This window comes from Lathamus discolor, chromosome 2 (genome assembly GCF_037157495.1).
Source record: "Lathamus discolor isolate bLatDis1 chromosome 2, bLatDis1.hap1, whole genome shotgun sequence".
NCBI lineage: Eukaryota > Metazoa > Chordata > Aves > Psittaciformes > Psittacidae > Lathamus > Lathamus discolor.
In genome coordinates, this window is record NC_088885.1 from 60,599,381 (window position 1) to 60,617,898 (window position 18,518).

The window sequence follows — 18,518 nt, forward strand, 5'->3', positions numbered from 1 at the left end:
CGCTGGCCACGCCCCCGCCACACCTTCTCCCCCAACCCCCCCGCGCCCGCCCTGGTTCCGGGTTCGATCCCCGGGTCCGCCCGTTCTCCCGCCCCGGAGCATCGCGGAACGGGGCCCGGCCGCGACGGGGACCCCGTGGGGCTCGACGACAAACGGTGACCACGCCCGCCAGAGCCGGAGCCGGAGCCGGGACCGGTGCCGACCTACCCGGTGCCGCCCCGCCCCGGCGCGCTCCCGCCGCCGCTTCTCCCGGCGGGGCCGTGCAGACCCGCCCGGCTCGGCGGGACTCTCCGGTAAGCGGTGGGAGCAGGAGAGGGAGGTGGCGGGGCTGGCTGGGCTCGGTCCGGTCCGGTCCGGTCCCTGTGCTGCCCGTGTCCCTCTCCCTGCACGCCTGCGAGACCCTGCCCGTTGTTCCTGTTCCGTCCCGTGCTGGCACGGCCCGACCGGCTGCGGGAGCCCAGGTCCCTTCTCCCGCCCCATCCCGGGATGGGACCCTGGGGCAGCTGCACCGGCCCGGTGGCTCCTCCTGGGGCCCCGGGTACGGCCGAGGCCCCTTTTGCCCCCGCTGCCACCTCTGGTATCCCGGGGGGCTCGGGTGACTCCGTGGTGCTCGTTCCTGGGTCCCCCAGCGCCTTCGGCAGGGGAGGAAGCAGCGCTGCTGACTACTGGCACCCTCCTGGGACTGCTGGACACCCCTGGGACCCCTGCACCCTCTCCTGCCAACCTGCACCCGGGTCCACGGTCCCCTGTCCGGGGCGTCGCAGCCCGGCCTCACCCCATCACCTGCACCAGCTGTGCCACTGAGGCTGGACCCGCACATGAGCCTCTGCTGGACCCAGCCCTTGTGCTTCAGCCCTTGGCATCTCTTTATTTCCTAGTGGGTACCGGGACGACACGAAGCAGCTCCATGCCCTTCCCTCCTGGCTTCTGAGCCCGGCAGCAACCTTCGGCAGGTGAGAAACACGAGGCTGGGAGCAGCCATCCATCCCGTACCACCGGCTCCCTCCGAGCACAGGGAGCATCCTGTGGCTCTGCCCCATCCAGGCGTGCCCCCAGGGGTGGCACAGAGCCGTCTCCGAGGGGTTGGCGCCCGCCCTCCCGGCTCGGCGCTTGCCAGGAGCCGCCATGTGCCGTGCTGGGTGGTGAGCAGCGCTGCCCGCTTGCGAAACGCTGCCAGGGGTTGAGCAACGCCGGGCATGGGTCCAGCCCCCGCTGGTTTCCCACTTCCGCGCTGGTGTGGGCTCCCATGGCTCCGGAGCGGGGACCGCGCTGCCCTGAGCCCTCGGGGATGGGGGCAACAGGGCTGGGGGACACCAGGAGCGCCCATGGCAGCCTCTGGGTCGCTTGATACAGGCACAGACCCGGGCAGAGCCGGTCCCCAGGGGCAGATAGGGCTGTCCCACACATCTGCTGGAGAGACCCCCGTGGTCTCTGAACCGGTGTCAGGGCTCCGGATTGCTCCTGGAGGAAATTGTGTTGGCAGCTTGCTGGTGGTCCAAGGGCTGTGGGGAGGGGTCTATGCCCTGGCCCTCCCCCCCCATGCAGTGGCTCTGTGCACGGGCTGCGGGGTCCCACTGCGGGATTCGTGGGGTGTCATGCCTTTCAGGGTCACTGCACGGCTTCAAGCGCCTGCCAGGAGCGTGGGATGTGATTGCCCTAACAACCCTCCTGGCACCGGTATCCGCACTGCGCCGTGGGCAGCCCTTCCGTCCCGGCATCCACGGGGACCGGGGGCCAGGAGCTAGGCTGGCCCTGAGCCCGGGCAGGGGCTGTGCTGGGTGGCCTTTGCCCTGTGCCCCTCACTGCTCTCCACCCCGGGTGCTGCGTCCTGCCTGGCCTCATGTCCCACAAGGGATCATGCCCCCCCGCGGCCTCATGCCCCCCTCATGCCGCTGGGCTGCTGTGGGTGTCTGCAGGTGAAGGTGTATCGTGGGGTCGGCTCCGAGGGGTCCCCGCACTGGTGAAGGACACCCCGCATCTCGCTTCCTCTCCCTGCCCCACTGCGCCCCGTGCTGCTGCAGCGAGAGCTGTGAGAGCTGCGGGGTGCACACAGGGCTCCAGGAATGGGGCGGGGGTGGTTCCCCGGGCCCCCCTGCCCGGGGGCACCATCCCGGCCGATGGAAGGGAGGGGGCCGTGGGAGCTGCTGCTTGGCCGGGCCCCCGTGCCGGGCTGTGGGGTGAAGGGGTCTGGCTGCCATCCCCGGCGCAGCCCTCGCAAGCGCACCCCTATCATTTAGAGGGGACGGGTGGCCGCAGGGACCGGGCTGGCGGCCCGAGGACGCCGCGCTGGGGCTTGCCAGGGGCGCCGGCGGGGACGGGCTGCCCCCAGCTCCTCCTCACTCTCTGCCCCACATCCTCCTGCCCCACAGCCCTCGCGTGTGGCACTGCCCTTGAGGGACACTGAGCATAGTGCGGTGCAGCAGAAGCCCTCACGCCCGCTCCTGCCCGCACTCGTGGGGCTGGGGTCTGCATCTCGTCTACGTCCCCCCGTGGCTGGCTGCTCCATGGGGCAGGAGCGCGGCCTCTCCGCTGGCGCTTGGCCATTCCCGGCTGCCGGCGCTCGCCGCTGGCTGCCCCCGTGCCCAGCGGGAGCCGCGGTGCAGAGGTGTGGCTGCCCGAGGAGCCGTTCCCGGACTTGGCACGGCCGCTCTGTTTGGATAAAGTGGCCTGGTGCGGGCCTGCCGAAACAAAGGCTCAGCGCTGCTGCCGCTGCCGAGTTTTTTTTTCTCCTGCGCCGGTATAAAAGCTCCCGGCAGCGGCCGGCGCTCGGCAGCTCCCGTCACGGTGGGGCAGAGAACGGCTGCGCACTGCCCCACACCAGGCTGCGCGGGGTGGCCCACGGGAGAGCGGGTCGCGCTGGACGAGAGCCCCGCATCATTCCCTGCTGGGGCAGGTCCCCATCCCGGGGACACGGGGCCGGCAGCCTCCGTGGGGAGCCCGCGGCAGCGGGAGCGCAGCTGGAGCCGCAGCCTTGCCGGGTCGGCGGGTGATGGGGTGAGTGGGGCAGAGCTGCCTGCTGGGGCCGGTGGGGAGCAGGGAATGATGCATCCAGGCTCACACCTCCCCGGTGGCTGCGGGGGGTGAGTGCAGAGCCCTCAGCCCTGCCATGGGTGATGGTGTGGGGCTGTATCCAGCTCACCCCACAGACAGGGTCCCACAGCAGCCACCAGGACCAAGGGGTCAGTGCTGGTGGGAGTCCCCGGGGTGGCACATGGAGCCCAGCACCGTGGCACAGGGGCAGCAGACCCCTGTGAGAGGCAGCTGTGCCTGCCCCGTCCCAGGGCTGGGATGGAGATGGTGGGGGAGACACCCTGCAGAAGCCTCATGTGGGGAGTCAGGTGCTGTACTGGGGGTTGGTGCCACATAGAATCATAGAATGGTTTGGATTGGAAAGGAGCATCAGATCATCTAGTTCCAGCCCTGCTGCCATGGGCAAGGACACACGGTGGGTCTGATGCTGCGCAGGGGGTCCTGGCCTCCCCAGGGTTGGCCAGAAGGGTCGCGGTGGGGCTGGCAGCCATCAGGGAGCCCTGGACTGGGGTGGCCATGCCTGCCCTGGCTGTCACCTCCCTCCCCACGGTGGTGGCACTGGTGTGGGTGTGGGTACGGAGCTATGCAGCGCCGTGATTCATCTCCCAGATGCGGCGGTTTCGAGGTCACGGTGCGGGGACAGGGAAGGATATTTTTGGTGGTGGCTTCTAAAGTTACAGTGCCTAGAAAACCTCTGCCGGGGTGGGAGCCGTGCTGTGGGCAGCCGTATCCCAGCCCAGCTCCATCCTCCAGTGTCCACTGCGGTGGTGGTGGGGTGGAGGGCCCCAGCTCCCTCTATGGGGTGGGCACTCAGGAGGTTCTCGGGGCAGCGGGATCTCCTGGGGGTGTCCCAGAGCAAGCAGGTGAGCTGGGCAGGAGGGGGTGGGAGCAGCTGGACTACACCATGAGGACCCCCTGGAACACCCCACAGTTGGCAGCCTCAGTCATGGGGCATGGGTGCTGCCGAAGAAGTGAGGGGCTGCAGGGGTTCTGTGTGGTCTCCTGCACTCTGGTCCTCAGGAGTGGGCAGGGGAGCCGGGGCACACTGATGCTCCCCTCCACACCCCCACTCCCCCCCCCCCCCAGCCTTGAGGACCATTCTGGGGTGCAAGGAGCTGGGGCTCGTGCTCTTTCCATGCAGATGGGGATCCAGTTTGTGGCCACCATGAGTGCTGGCAGTGCTGGCCGGAGCTGGTCAGTGGTGCAGGGAGTGGTGCAGAGCCTGGGCTCCACTGGGGAGTGGATGCTGATGCAGCCCCAGGGCAGTGCTAGTGCTTGGGTGGCTCTGCCAGAGTTGGCTTGTGGCTCCTACGCCTGGGATGTGAGCACCCCAAGGAGCAGTGGAGTGAGTGTGGCTGTGCCAGACCCGGGACAGAACAAGGGGGAATGGCTTTAAACTGGCAGAGAGGAGATTGAGATGGGATCAGAGGCAGAAGTTCTTCCCTGTGAGGGTGGTGAGGCCCTGGCACAGGGTGCCCAGAGGAGCTGTGGCTGCCCCATCCCTGGCAGTGTTCAAGGCCAGGTTGGACACAGGGGCTTGGAGCAACCTGGTCTAGTGGAAGGTGTCCCTGCCCGTGGCAGGGGGTTGGAACTGGATGATCCTTAAGGTCCCTTCCAACCCAGACCATTCTGGGATTCTACGATTTTATGGTTCTTTAGCAGGGAAACAGTGGGGCAAGTGTGGGGGTGCAGACCCCTCCTGGGGGAGCTAGCCCCATCTGGTGCTGTGTGCATGGCCAGGGATCCTGGCTCCCCCCTTCCATGGGTCTCACCATGCCAGGCAGGTTGAGGAGCTTGGGATGTGTCCACCCGGAGTCATGGGCACAGCCTGGCCCGCACCAGGCTCACCCCTGTGCAATGTCACCTGGAAACTGGGCACAAGCAGTTCCTGGGGGATGGCTGCCAGCTGGAGGGCCGGTGAGGGACATGGCATGTTCTCCATGTCACCTGGCCATGCACGGGCAGGGGGTGGCAAATGTGGCTCTGGCTGCTGGCCGGATGTGGTGCAGTGGTCACTGTCAGCCTCCAGCTGTTGGCACAAAGGTGCATGGCACATTGTGTGGCTGTGAGAACCCACATCTGGATCTGCTCCTGCTCCCTCGTTGCCATCCCCAGCCCAGGTTTAATGGGGTGACAAGGCGCGGTGCTCCCCATGGCAGCAGGGTTCCTGTGGCACCAGCACTGGGCAGCAGGCTTTGGCTGACCCCTGCACCCATCGCAGCTTTGGGGTCAGTGCTGCTGAGTGGGGTGCCCGGCGTGGACAGGCTGCCCGGCTTGTGGCATTGCCCCACTTCCCACCTTGCTAGCCCGGCTTCCCCTCCCAGCCCATGCGATGCCGGCGGTGGGTCCCGGCGCAGGAGAGTGCCGGGGGCATGTGAGCCCCGTGGGGCAGCCCCCATAGCGGTGTGGGGAGTGGGGCCGGGCCCTCTAATCGCCTCAGCGGATCAGGCAGGCAGGCCAGGGCCGGTCCCAGGAATGCGACTCCGGCAGCGGTGGGAGCCGCCGAGCCGGCTGGCGCACAGGCGCTGATCGGAGCCAGCCGGTAATTAGCGGCGCGGCGTTGGCAGCCCGCGGAGGTATCTGCGGACCTGCCCCGCTTACCGGCGCGGCCCGTTCCCTCGCACAAGGGGCCATTGTGCTCCGCCGCCGGCCCGGAGAGGCCGCCCTCGGGGCGCGGCGTGCCGCTGACCCCTCACCCGTCCCGCCGGCGTGGCCCCGACCCTCCTGCCCCGTGGCAGCGCCCGGAGCTGCCGAGGCGGTGGCACCGCAGCCGTCCTGGGCACCGACGTGCGGCTCATGGGGCCCGTCCCCTGGCCGCCCCATCCCGGGGGGCAGGAGCACGGCGGGGCAGGCGGGCCCTGACCCTGCGCGGTGCCGGGGCAGCCGCGGGAGCTCCCGGTGCGGGCTGGCTCCAGGCTCCTCTCGGCAGGGCTCGAGGGAGCCGCTGCGCCGTTCCCGGCCGGCTGCCCAGCCGTGCCTGCCGGGTGACTCAGCCACCGCTGCCACCACGGAAAGCAGAAGTTGTCCTTCCCCCCCCCCGGTGCCCGTCACCCTTTCCAGCAGGGTCAGGCCACAGGCTCCCAGGCGCCGTGTGCCCTCTGCACCGTCCTGCTGGGACCCACAGAGGCACTGGGGGCGATGGGCTGGTGGGGCCTCGAGGGTCAGCAGGCTGGGAGCCCCCGGTTTTGAGTGATGGGCCAGGACCCAGGTTCCCCACGCTGAGAGGTGCTGAGAGTGTGGCTTCGGGCTGCTTCCCAGCTCGGTGTTCCCAGAGAACAATCCCAAGTGTGTTCCCGGGGCTCTAATCCCCGTGAGCTGCCAACGGGATTAAACCCAAAAAGCTGCTTAAGGCCGGGAGCAATGAGTGCCTTCCCATGTCGGACCCCCGGCACTTGCTGGCCATGGTGGCCTAGGGATGGGTGGGATGATGGGGGCACCATCCTGCAGGAAGCTTGGCACAGCAGTGATGCCAGTGGGGCCCCTGCGACGTGGCCAGGATGGCACAAAAGGCTCTGTGTCCAGCACTACTGACCCTCCCCATGGGCTCTGCCCCCCTCTCTGGTGCCTCAAAGCCCCCCATTCCCCGTGGCTGCTCGCTGGCACCATGGAGCCCTTGCCGGTCCCAGTCTTCAGGTCCTTAGGTCTGGAGGGGGTGCAGCTAATGGGGTGCCCTGTTCACGGAGAAGACCCCACAGCACCCCCGCTGAGTCACGCAGCACAGGCAGTTTGAGGGTCCCACCTCCATTTGGGGAGGGGGAGCGAAGGCACCAGTTAATTCCCCCCCCAGTTCTAGTGCATTAGGTGCACTGGTGAGACTGGAGCTCTGCCAGATCAGCTCCCTGCTACCCGTGCCATGGCGAGGGGCATGGTGCTATGAGGTGTCTATGGGGTGTGGGGGGGTCCCCTTTCTGAGTAAGGGGGGGAATTCTGGCTGCCAGCTCCGGCTGACGGGTGCCCTGGGAGAGCGGTGTGGCAGGTCAGCTAATCTGCGCTCACTCGGCTGGAATGTGGATGTGCTGGCTCTGGATGGGGAGCAGGGATTAGGGAGCAGCTGGAGGCCAGTAGCACGGAACACAGGAGAAGGGATGATCCAGGACTCAGTGAGTCCGCAGCTCCTTGAGCCTGGCCACAGCCATCATGCCCATGGGGGACAGCATGGCAGAAGGGATGCTGGTGACGAGGATGGTGATGGTGAGGCACCCATGTGAGACGCAGTCATCCGTCACCACCCTCCTCAGTCCCTACCATCACGTGGGGCCGCCTCCTGTGGCAATAAACCTGGCACACAAGTGCCGGAGGAGTCAGCCTGGTGCCTGGGGAGCTGCCAAGGGGCAAGTGTGGGGCGAGGATGGCCCGTGGGCAGGTGTGGGGGGGGCCGGGATGGGGGTGCTGGGGGCTGCGGCAGGGTCAGTTGCGGGTGCTGCCCTCTCGGATCTGGCTCTTTGCCTGCACGCTGTGGGGCTGGGCTCATGCCTGGGGTCCTGCTGGGGATGCTGGGCCCCCTCCCGCTATCCCGGCTCCGCTCCCCTCCTGGCGTTTGTCTTGGCCTCTGCTCTCTCCTGCTCCTGCCATCAGCCAAGACAAACCAGCCTGGGGCCAGCCCGGTGCTTTCCTCCTGGCAGACCTCGGTGCAGTGGTGGCACTCTGTGAAGCAGCCCCTAGGAACATCCCCGGCTGAAGCATTCCCAGCTGCAGCATCCCCCTGAGCACCCATCTGTGCCCACAGGTTATGCTGCCCCGAGAGCGTCCCCTGAGCCCCCGTGAGAAGGAGAAGGGCTAAGCCGGCATCCCGGGGCACCGCGCCAGCACCATGACCCACTCCCAGGTATCCTCTGAGATCCACCACATCGTCTCCTCTGCCTTCCAGAGCGTAAGTGCTGCCTGCGGTGGGCACGGCCCCACGGCTGCCCGGGGAGGGAACTTGGGGGGCTGCACCCCTGCTGCTGCCCAGCTGCAGCACGGCCCTCCCAGTACGCTGTGCCGTGGGGTGCTGCCCCATTGCACGGCCATGCACAGCAGCCACCCCGGGATAGGCTGAGCCAATGGTGGGTGGCCTTGACGGGGCACAGCTCTGCCGGTGCCGCACATGGTGCCATGTGCGTGGTGCCACAGTGCCAGCGCCGCGGTGTGGATCGGTAGGGCTTCCCGGGGCAGAGTTAATGATTAACCCTTTGTGTCGCGCTGCGTGACTGCCCGGTGCCATTGGGCAAGTCCCCATTGCCGCGCACGTGACCGGCAATGGGACCTGCGGCCCCTTCCTCACGGCTCCGTCACCCATGGATTTCCTTCTGGACGCCCGGGTAAGCCGCGGCCTCGCCTGGGCTGCCGGGCTGGCACATCCCTCATCCGGAAGCACACGTTCCCACCTTCCCCAGGGCTGAAGCTGGGCCTGGGTGTCCTGTGGGCGAAGGAGCATGCCAGGAACATGGGGCATTGCTCTGGGAAGGGGAGCTGGCCTGGGAGGAGCTCGGTAATCCAGGCTGGGATGAGGTGGCATTGGGTGTCACTGCGAGCTCTGCTCCGGAGGAGCCAGGCCATGGGGGAGGCGGGGAGGTGCAGTGAGGTCACGGTGGGGAGTTCAAGGTCATTTTGGGGATGGCAGGAACCTGGGGCCGGGAGGTTTTTTGTGGGGGAGCTGCCTTACCGGGGCTTGAGGATGGAGACTGGCGAGTTTGTGGGGTGCGGTGCAGTGGGCCACGGGGTGCTGCGAGGGGGTTGCTGGGGATAGTGGAGGGGCCATGGCAGGGGCATGGCGTGAGGCTCACACATCAGCCCCACACCGTGGGGTTGTGGGTGTGATGGGAACACACAGGTCTGCCTGTTCCTTGTCACCCCGCTGTGGTGCCCCATCCTGGGCTGGGGGCTTTGGGGTCATCACACGGTGGGGAAGGGGACAAGCATGCAGCGCCTGGGCCAGGATGTGCCGGGGTACGGGGGGCTATGGGACTGTCCCCAGGGGGTGGCACCCCCACCGCTGCTGCCTGAGGGTGTCCCCAGCAGGGGATGGCCCGCGGGGTGCCCCCATCCCCACCCCGGCCACCACTGGGTGGCACCGTCCTCCCTGTCCCACTTCTCCCGGTGCCCCCAGCCCCATGTCCCCCCCCCCGGGGGTCTGGGACCTACCTCATCCCGGGGGTCACAGGGGGCCGTGCAGGGGGTGTCCCCTGTGTTGCGAGCACTGCGGGCAGGTCTGGGGGACCGGGAGGGGGTCGGCAGTGCAGTTGCAGCAGAGGCCAGGAAGGAGGGGAGGCAAGGCGCCAGCACGGGGGGTGTTTACCGGGAGGGGGTGGCCGTACATCACCGGGAGCTGCCGACCCGACCCCTACATCCCCGAAGGGGGGATGCAGTGCACACCGGAGAGGGGGTCGCTGTGCGGCCACGGGCAGATCCGGTGTGGTGCGTTCCTGGGGGGCCGTGCTATAGCAGGGGGGCTGTGGGGTGCGTCAGTGCATTCCGGAGTGGGGGGTGCGTTCTCGGTGGGGTTGATGCATTCCCGGGGGTCGGTGCATTGCTGGGGGGCATGGTGCATTGCCTGGCGGGGGACGGGCCGGGGCCAGGCCGGGGGACCGTGCATTGCTGCGGGGGTCAGAGCAGTGCCGGGAGGGGATGGGGTGTGCGATGCATTCCCGGAGGGACCGGAGCTCGGCGGGGGGGTCGGTGCGTTCCCGGGGGCCCGTGCATCACCGGAGGAGGTGCGGCTGTGCGTGCCGGGGGCCGTGCGTTGACGGGGGGTCGGTTCGCTCCCGGGGGGGGCCAGAGCTCGGCCGGGGGGGGTCGGTCCGTTCCCGGGCCCGGCGCCGGTGCTGCGGGTGCAGCCGGTGCCCTCTGCGGGCCGCTGTCACCTTGAGGCGGGCGCGGGGCGGCTCCGTCAATATTTGGCGAGGCCGGGGAAGGAGCCGCCGCCCCCCGTCCACCCCCCTCTCGCCGCCCCCATCCCCGGCCGGGCCGGGCCGCGCCACCCCGATAAAGCGCTGCGGGAGCTGCGGCGGGAGCGCGGCTCCGCCATGACTCAGGTAGGGACGGGCGGGGACGCGCTGCCCCCCCCCCCCCCCCCGACATCCCATCCCCCTGCCCCCGCTCTCCGCAGCCCCGCACTCCCTGTGCCATCAGCACCCTCCGCCTCCCAGCCCCGGAGTCCCCCCCCTTGCACCCCAGCACCCACAGCTGCGGTCACCAGCAGCACCCAGCAGCTCTAGGGTGGGGGTACAGCCCCGGGGCACCGCAAGTGCAGGGTCTGGGGTACGAGGTGCGGGCGCAGCACTAAGGGTGCTGGGGGTGCATAGGGGTGCACGGCAGCAGGGTGTAGTGCTGGGGGTGCACTGCACCAGGGCATGGTACTGGGGTGCTGGGTCTGGGCTGACTGGGGAGCGCAGCATTTGGGGTGCCCGGGCACATGAAGGGGGAACGTGTCACCAGAGATGGGGGTCAGGGAGCTGGTCACTGGCTGCTAGGGTACTCTTCAGGAGACCAGAGCCCTGGAGCGCAGTGCTGAGGCTGGGGGTGCTGTGGGCAGGGGCACAGCGAGTTGCACATCCTTCGGGTGCAGTGCCTTTGGGGACCTCAGGGAGCCACCATCAGGGTGCCCGGGGGGCTGGTGGTGTGGCGGGTGGTGGTGCCGGGTGCCCACTCAGCCCTGTGCCATCCCACAGCCTGAGCAGGAGGCGCTGGGCGCTGGCTCGCCCGTGTTTGGGGAGGAAGAGGAGGAGAAGGACCTGAACAAGGCGCTGGGTGTGGAGCGCTTCGAGGAGATCCTGTGCGACGCGCACCCTCGCAACGCAGAGGAGGCCGGGCGCAGCTATGGCGAGGAGGACTTCGAGTGTGAGTGGGGCCGGGGCAGCGGGCAGGCAGCGGGCAGGCAGCGGGCAGGCAGCAGGCAGGCAGCGGGCAGGGCACCGACCCCGTGCTGTCCCCCACAGACCACCGCCAGTCATCCCACCACATCCACCACCCACTGTCCACGCACCTGCCCCCCGACACCCGCCGCAAGAAGGGGGTGCCGAAAAAGGTCAAGAAGAAGCACGCCCGTGCCTCCGTCCCTGGTGAGACCCCCACCATCGAGGAGGCCGAAGAGGATGAGGACGAGGCGTGCGACACAGAGACGGAGAGGTCGGCAGAGGAGCTCCTGCAGCCCGGCCCACCTGAGGCAGTGCAGGTGAGGCCAGGGCCGGGTGTGGGGGGCAGCTCTGGAGCTTTTAGGGGCACAGCCAAGGTGCCAGCGCCGATGGTGCCTGCGGCCGGGGCTCACGGCTCTACAGCAGCCAGTTCCTCCCGTGCCCCGTCTCAGTTCTTCCTGCAGGAGGATGAGGTGACTGAACCCCGGGCAGAGGATCCAGTGCCCCCCCCGGTGCTGCCTGGCTCCCCCCCGAACCCTCGTGGGTCCACGTCCCCCAAGGAAGCCCAGGCAGGCAGGTGAGTGGGGCTGGGGCTGGGCAGCACCGGGGCTCGCCTGGGGCTCACGGTGGGTCTGGGGGACACAATGGGGGCTCAGCTCTGAGGTGGGCGCCTGCCTCGCAGCCCCGGTGCAGAGGAAGGAGGAGCAGCGGAGGGAGCAGCCGCCAGTGCCGAGGCCGGCTCCCCCGGTCGCCCTGTTCCCAAGTCGCAGGTGGGGCACCGCAGCTACAACCTGCACGAGCGGCGGCGGATCGGCAGCATGACGGGCACCGAGCAGGACCGGTACCAGAAGATGCCGACAGACGAGTCGGAGGCCCAGACCCTGGCCTCTGCTGACCTGGACTACATGAAGAGTGAGTTGGGGGGGCACCCTGCACCCCCGGGACCGCGCTGGCAGTGGCTGTCGGCACAGCTGGGGCCGAGCCATGTGCCGGCTGGCTGGAGCTGGAGGCAGCGGTGGTGCCTGCCCTGGGTGCTCGCGAGCCCCTGGCCAGTTGCAGCTCTGGGGCTCCCAGGGCTCCCCAGGGAGCGCTGCCTGCAGCGGGGTCCCGTGCGGATGGGCACACACAACCCTTGGCACAGGGAGCTGAGGTGACCCTGGTGTGAGGAACCACCTCGGCTCCTGCGTGTCACCACTGGCACCAGAGAAGCAGCAACTGGGTGACCACCCCAGTGCCGCAGCCCTCACCGGTGCACAGACCCCATCCTCACGTCCCTGCCGCACTGAGTGCCACGCTCACGGACCCTGGGGCTGCGGTGGTCCTTGGCTGGCCTTGATCCCTCTGCTTCAAGCTGCCCCAGGCTGGCTGCCAGCCTGTGGCTCCCCATGACAAGTGCTGGGACTCTGGGCTCAGAGCTGTGAGCTCCGCAGGTCACCCTCCCGCCACCATCACCGTGCTCCCTGTCCCTGACAGGTCACCGCTTCGAGGACGTGCCGGGGGTGCGCCGGCACCTCGTCCGGAAGAGCGCCAAGGCGCAGGTGGTCCACGTCAGCAAGGACCACAAGGAGCCCATGACGCGGCACCGCAAGCAGGACCGGCAGCCCCATGAGGTGCGGGGACCCGGCGCGGGATGTTGGGCAGGGATGGGGGACCTGGTGCCGGGGAGCGGCTGCATGGGCGCATCTCGCGTGGGGTGACGCTGACCGACCCGGCCATGCCATCAGGTGTTTGTGGAGCTGAACGAGCTGGTGGTGGACAAGAACCAGGAGCTGCAGTGGAAGGAGACGGCGCGCTGGATCAAGTTCGAGGAGGACGTGGAGGAGGAGACCGATCGCTGGGGCAAGCCGCACGTGGCCTCCCTGTCCTTCCGCAGCCTCCTGGAGCTGCGCAAGACCCTGTCCCACGGTAGGCGGACAGAGGCGGCCCCACAGACCCCTGGGGGGAGTGGGGGTCCTGGCTGTGCTTGTCTCAGCCCTCCCTCCCCTGCCCAGGGGCCGTGCTCCTTGACCTGGACCAGAAGACGCTGCCGGGGGTGGCTCACCAAGTGGTGGAGCAGATGGTCATCACCGACCAGATCCGGGCTGAGGACCGTGCCAACGTGCTGCGGGCGCTGCTGCTCAAGCACAGGTTAGGATGGGGGGCACCGGCCCAGAGTCCCCCCTGCAGGCTCTGCTCCCTACAGCCTTGGGGACCGCACTGTCCCCACGTCACTGGCAGGGGCAGCTCCCCCAGAGCCACCCCAGACAGCCCTGGCTTTGTCCCACAGCCACCCGAGCGACGAGAAGGACTTCTCCTTCCCCCGAAACATCTCTGCGGGCAGCCTGGGCTCCCTGCTCGTGCACCACCACAGCACCAACCACGTGGCTGAGGGCAGTGAGCCGGCTGTCACCGATCCCCTCATCGCCGGCCACGCCGTGGAGCACGACACGCGGGTCGATGTGGAGCGGGAGGTGAGCTCGGCTCCCGTGGCTGTGCCACACCATCCCCAGCCCTTCTTCCCTGCCTGCAGCACTCCTCATCCTCGGGGGGGGGCCCTCGCCGCAGCCACGTTGTTCCTCTGTCCCCACAGAGGGAGGTCCTCACCCCCACCCCCCCAGCTGGCATCACTCGCTCCAAGTCCAAACACGAGCTGAAGCTGCTGGAGAAGATCCCGGACAACGCCGAGGCCACGGTGGTGCTTGTGGGTACGGAGCGGTGGCAGCGGGTGGGCAGGGGTTGGGGACCGCGTGCCGGGCTCCCACCACGGCCCCCTGTGCCCCACAGGCTGCGTGGAGTTCCTGGACCAGCCCACCATGGCCTTCGTGCGGCTGCAGGAGGCGGTGGAGCTGGACTCGGTGCTGGAGGTGCCCGTCCCCGTGCGGTTCCTCTTCGTGCTGCTGGGGCCCAGCAGCACCCACATGGACTACCACGAGATCGGGCGCTCCATCTCCACCCTCATGTCTGACAAGGTGAGAGCCGCATCCCCGCTGGGGCCGCAGGGCTCCGGGACCCGCGGCATCCCTGGGGGGGGCACCCTGACCCCGCTGTCCCCACGCCAGCAATTCCACGAGGCTGCGTACCTGGCCGACGACCGCCACGACCTCCTCAACGCCATCAACGAGTTCCTGGACTGCAGCGTGGTGCTGCCGCCCTCCGAGGTGCAGGGCGAGGAGCTGCTGCGCAGCGTCGCCCACTTCCAGCGCGAGATGCTGAAGAAGAGGGAGGAGCAGGAGCGAAGGCTGCTGCTGGAGCCCAAGTCCCCCGAGGAGAAAGGTGCCAGCGGCGTGGGACGGGGCAGGGTGAGGGCCCCAGCCGACAGGGTCTCACTGCCCGTCTGTCTGTCCGTGGGGCGCAGCGCTGCTAAAGCTGAAGGTGGTGGAGGGCGATGGAGAGGAGGAGGATGACGACCCCCTGCGGCGCACGGGCCGGCCCTTCGGGGGGCTGATCCGGGACGTGCAGCGGCGGTACCCCAAGTACCTGAGCGACTTCAGGGATGCGCTGGACCCACAGTGCATTGCAGCCGTCATCTTCATCTACTTCGCTGCGCTGTCACCGGCCATCACCTTTGGAGGGCTGCTGGGTGAGTGCTGGCGGTGTGGGTGCCGTGTCCTGCCCCATGGGTGCTGCAGGGGGGAGCGGGAAGGAGCTGTGGGGCTGCGATGGTGGGGATGAAGGGCCCTGTCCCGCTGGGTGTGCCTGAGCCTGTCCTGCCCGCAGGGGAGAAGACGCAGGACCTGATCGGGGTGTCTGAGCTGATCATCTCCACATCGCTGCAGGGCGTGATCTTCTGCCTGCTGGGCGCCCAGCCCCTGCTCATCATTGGCTTCTCTGGGCCTCTGCTTGTCTTCGAGGAAGCTTTCTTCACGGTGAGCCACGGAGAGGGGTGGGGGAACGTTCCTGCTGCTGTGGGGCAGACATTACCCCCCAGCCCCACTGCTGCTCCCACTGCCCGGGGCTCTCCCCCAGCCCTGCTGACACCGGTCTGGCTGTTCTGCAGTTCTGCACCTCCAATGACCTGGAGTACCTGGTGGGGCGTGTCTGGATCGGTTTCTGGCTCATCCTCATCGTGCTGGTCATGGTGGCCTTCGAGGGCAGCTTCCTGGTGCGCTTCGTCTCCCGCTTCACCCAGGAGATCTTCGCCTTCCTCATCTCCCTCATCTTCATCTACGAGACCTTCTCCAAGCTGGCCAAGGTGAGCCCGCACGGCCGGGGCCAGGGCGTCTCTGGGGTCAGGGCTGGTGGGACCGGCCTGAGCCTTGCTGTGCCGCAGATCTTCCAGGAGCATCCCCTGCACGGCTGCGTGCAGGCGAACGTCTCAGAGGCAGAGGCGTGGAGGAACAGCAGCACAGCCCCCGCCAACGGCACCGCCAGCCGCGCCGCAGCCAAGGTGACGGGGCAGCCCAACACCGCGCTGCTCTCGCTGGTGCTCATGGCCAGCACCTTCTTCATTGCCTTCTTCCTGCGCAAGTTCAAGAACAGCCGGTTCTTCCCCGGACGGGTGCGTGGGGCAGGCGGGACGGCGGCACGGGCGCTGCTCGGGCCCTGGGGTGAGCCCAGCTTTGGGGGCAGCACTGAGCTGGGGCCGGTTGCGCAGTGGGGCTGGGCTGATGCTGCTCTTCCCCCAGATCCGGCGGCTGATCGGGGACTTCGGGGTGCCCATTGCCATCCTGGTGATGGTGCTGGTGGACTACAGCATCCAGGACACCTACACACAGGTCAGCACCAAACACCCCCACCCTGGGGGCAAGACTTTCCCATTTGCCTGCAGCATCCTGGGTGCAGGTCAGTGGCTCCTGGCACTTGCCGCACTGTCCCCACCACGGCTGCTGTGGCTCTTGGCCACCTCTGGCTCCAGCATCTCGCTTTTCATAGAATTACAGAATCCCAGAATGGTTTGGGTTGGAAGGGACCTTAAAACTCATCCAGTTCCAACCCCTTGTTATAGACAGGGACATCTTCCACTGGACCAGGTTGCTCCAAGCCCCTGTGTCCAACCTGGCCTTGAGCACTGCCAGGGATGGGGCAGCCGCAGCTTCTCTGGGCACCCTGTGCCAGGGCCTCACCACCCTCACAGGGAAGAACTTCTGCCTCAGGTCCCATCTCAGTCTCCCCTCTGTCAGTTTAAAGCCATTCCCCCTTGTCCTGTCCCTACCTGCCCTTGTCAAAAGCCCCTCTCCAGCTTTCTTGCTGGCCCCTTTATGCACTGGAAGCTGCTCCAAGGTCTCCCCGGAGCCTTCTCTTTACCCCAGGCTGAACAAGCCCAGCTCTTTCAGCCTGTCTTCCTCTCCCCACTTTGCTGGGAGCCCTTTGAGCCTGGCTGCAGCAGGTCCCAGTGCCTCCATGGCTCATCCTATGCCCCAGCACCTCTCACTGTGGGAGAGCCACGGGGCAGGGGCAGAGCTTGTGTGTGCCCCCCCCCAGCTCTTCTTGCCCCCTCCTGCAGAAGCTGAGCGTGCCCAGCGGGTTCTCGGTGACAGCCCCGGACAAGCGGGGCTGGGTGATCAACCCCCTGGGTGAGAAGAGCGACTTCCCCGTGTGGATGATGGTGGCCAGCGGCCTCCCCGCCATCCTCGTCTTCATCCTCATCTTCATGGAGACCCAGATCACCACGTGAGCACAGCAGGGGTGGTCTGGGGGCCCTGCGGGGCGGCGCAGCGCACGAGTGGGGCAGGGTGTGCCGTGCCAAGCTGAGCTGGGCCATTCCATGTCCTGCTGAGCTGTGCCATGCTGTGCCGGGCTGAGCCATGCCGAACCATGCTGTGCCGTGCCAAGCCCTGGCAAGCCATGCCGACGGTCTGCCCTTGTGCCCAGGCTGATCATCAGCAAGAAGGAGCGGATGCTGCAGAAGGGCTCTGGGTTCCACCTCGACCTCCTGCTCATCGTGGCTATGGGTGGCTTCTTCGCCCTGTTCGGGCTGCCGTGGCTCGCTGCGGCCACGGTGCGCTCTGTCACGCACGCCAACGCGCTCACCGTCATGAGCAAGGCTGTGGCGCCGGGGGACAAGCCCAAGATCCAGGAGGTGAAGGAGCAGCGGGTCACCGGGCTGCTGGTGGCCGTGCTCGTGGGTAAGCACATCCCTGCCTGCTGCGGGTCCCCCGCCAGCCCTGCTCCATCCTCTGCGGCCATGGCGGGTTCCAGGCAGCTCTGGGGAGCTGTGATGGTGCAGGGAGCAGCACAAGGAGGGCTGGGGTGCCCTGAGCCCTGTCTAAGTGTCGTGGCCATCCTGTCCCGCACGGGCACCAGTGACGCAGGACCCTCCCCGAGCATGGCCATGGGAGGTGACCAGGCAGGGAGGAGCGGGCCAAGCAGCGTGGCTGACCCTGCTCTGTCACAGGCCTGTCCATCGTCATCGGGGACCTGCTGCGGCAGATCCCACTGGCCGTGCTCTTCGGGATCTTCCTCTACATGGGCATCACCTCCCTCAACGGCATCCAGTTCTATGAGCGCCTGCAGCTGCTGCTGATGCCCCCAAAGCACCACCCTGATGTCACCTATGTCAAAAAGGTCAGGGGGTCCCAGGGGGGTGTCCTAGGGATGGGGAGCTCTGCTGGGGTTGGAGGGGGCTGCAGGGGTCTGCCTTGGCACTGATGGCTGTCCCCATGCAGGTACGCACGCTGCGCATGCACCTCTTCACCGGGCTGCAGCTGGCGTGCCTGGCCGTGCTCTGGGCCGTCATGTCCACCGTGGCCTCCCTGGCCTTCCCCTTCATCCTCATCCTCACGGTGCCACTCCGCATGTGCCTGCTCAGCCGCATCTTCACTGACCGGGAGATGAAGTGTGTAAGTACCCGCTCCGTGTCCCGCGCTGTACCCCTCATCCCCACGCATGCTCCGGTGGGTGATGGCCGGACCCCTTGCCGCCCGCTCAGCTGCCATCTCCCCACAGCTGGATGCAGATGAGGCCGAGCCCATCCTGGACGAGCGGGAGGGTGTGGATGAGTACAACGAAATGCCAATGCCGGTGTGACCGTGTGCCAGCAGCAAAGCCACCCGCAGCTGCAGGGATGTGCCTGGCCAGGCCCCCGCGCTGCTGCCCTGCACGGGACTGGGGGCAGCCGCGATGGGCACCCCACGCTCCCCGTGCCTTTGGGGGACCCTGCCAAAGAGATGCTGGTGCACAGCCTCGCCCCAGCGGGACCCCTGCAGCCCTCCCACACCATGCAGGGCCCCTGGTCCCCTTGGGGCACGTCCAGACCTTGCCATGGGGCAGAGCCCCCCCAGCTACCCCCCAGCAGAGCTGCAGGTCCTGGCCTGGCCCCAACCCCTCCGCAGCCCCTGGCCCTGGGCTCCCGCCAGACAATCAGGTGTTGCCTAAATCCCACTGTGTTTTATTTAACAGAGTAATTTAAATGGCAATAAACAGCTTTATAACTAGCACACCAGGTCCAGGGGTGCCCACGTGGTTGGGGCTGGAGGCGCTGGGGAGCCCCATGCACCCCTGCCCCATGGCTGCGTAAGGGCAGGGCTACAGGCAGCAGCATCCCGGGCACCAGGCGCTGCTACTGAGGGGACCCCACAACCACCAAAGGGACCCCCATGGCAGACAGCCGGTGCCTGAGCCCTGGGCTGCCGGGCCGGGGGTCCCCTGGTGCTGTGCCCAGCGCAGGCTGGGGGCCGGCCGCCACCTTGTCCTAATAAACAGAATGGACTTTGCACACTTTTCACCAGTTTTATTGTA

The 18,518-nt window shown here is 67.8% G+C and overlaps 1 protein-coding gene across 6 annotated transcripts; it reads left to right on the forward strand.

The window, feature by feature from the left end:
• The first annotated feature begins 26 nt into the window (after positions 1–26).
• SLC4A2 (solute carrier family 4 member 2) lies at positions 27–18,493 on the forward strand. 6 transcript variants are annotated; one of them, XM_065667113.1, is made up of 24 exons: positions 27–293; positions 879–953; positions 7,757–7,900; positions 10,680–10,848; positions 10,947–11,182; positions 11,327–11,439; positions 11,545–11,774; positions 12,336–12,472; positions 12,587–12,767; positions 12,854–12,989; positions 13,129–13,312; positions 13,432–13,546; positions 13,626–13,810; positions 13,901–14,114; positions 14,197–14,421; positions 14,559–14,707; positions 14,839–15,033; positions 15,112–15,339; positions 15,467–15,556; positions 16,285–16,451; positions 16,653–16,906; positions 17,176–17,345; positions 17,447–17,620; positions 17,727–18,493. In XM_065667113.1, the coding sequence occupies exons 3-24, from the start codon at positions 7,841–7,843 to the stop codon at positions 17,805–17,807; spliced, it is 3,693 nt and encodes a 1,230-aa protein (XP_065523185.1). In that variant the 5' UTR covers positions 27–293; positions 879–953; positions 7,757–7,840; the 3' UTR covers positions 17,808–18,493. The 6 variants fall into 6 exon arrangements, with proteins under 6 accessions (XP_065523185.1, XP_065523188.1, XP_065523184.1 ...); XM_065667116.1 differs by having other exon boundaries at positions 7,757–7,855; positions 11,315–11,439; XM_065667112.1 differs by having other exon boundaries at positions 28–293; positions 11,315–11,439.
• The last annotated feature ends 25 nt before the right edge of the window (positions 18,494–18,518 follow it).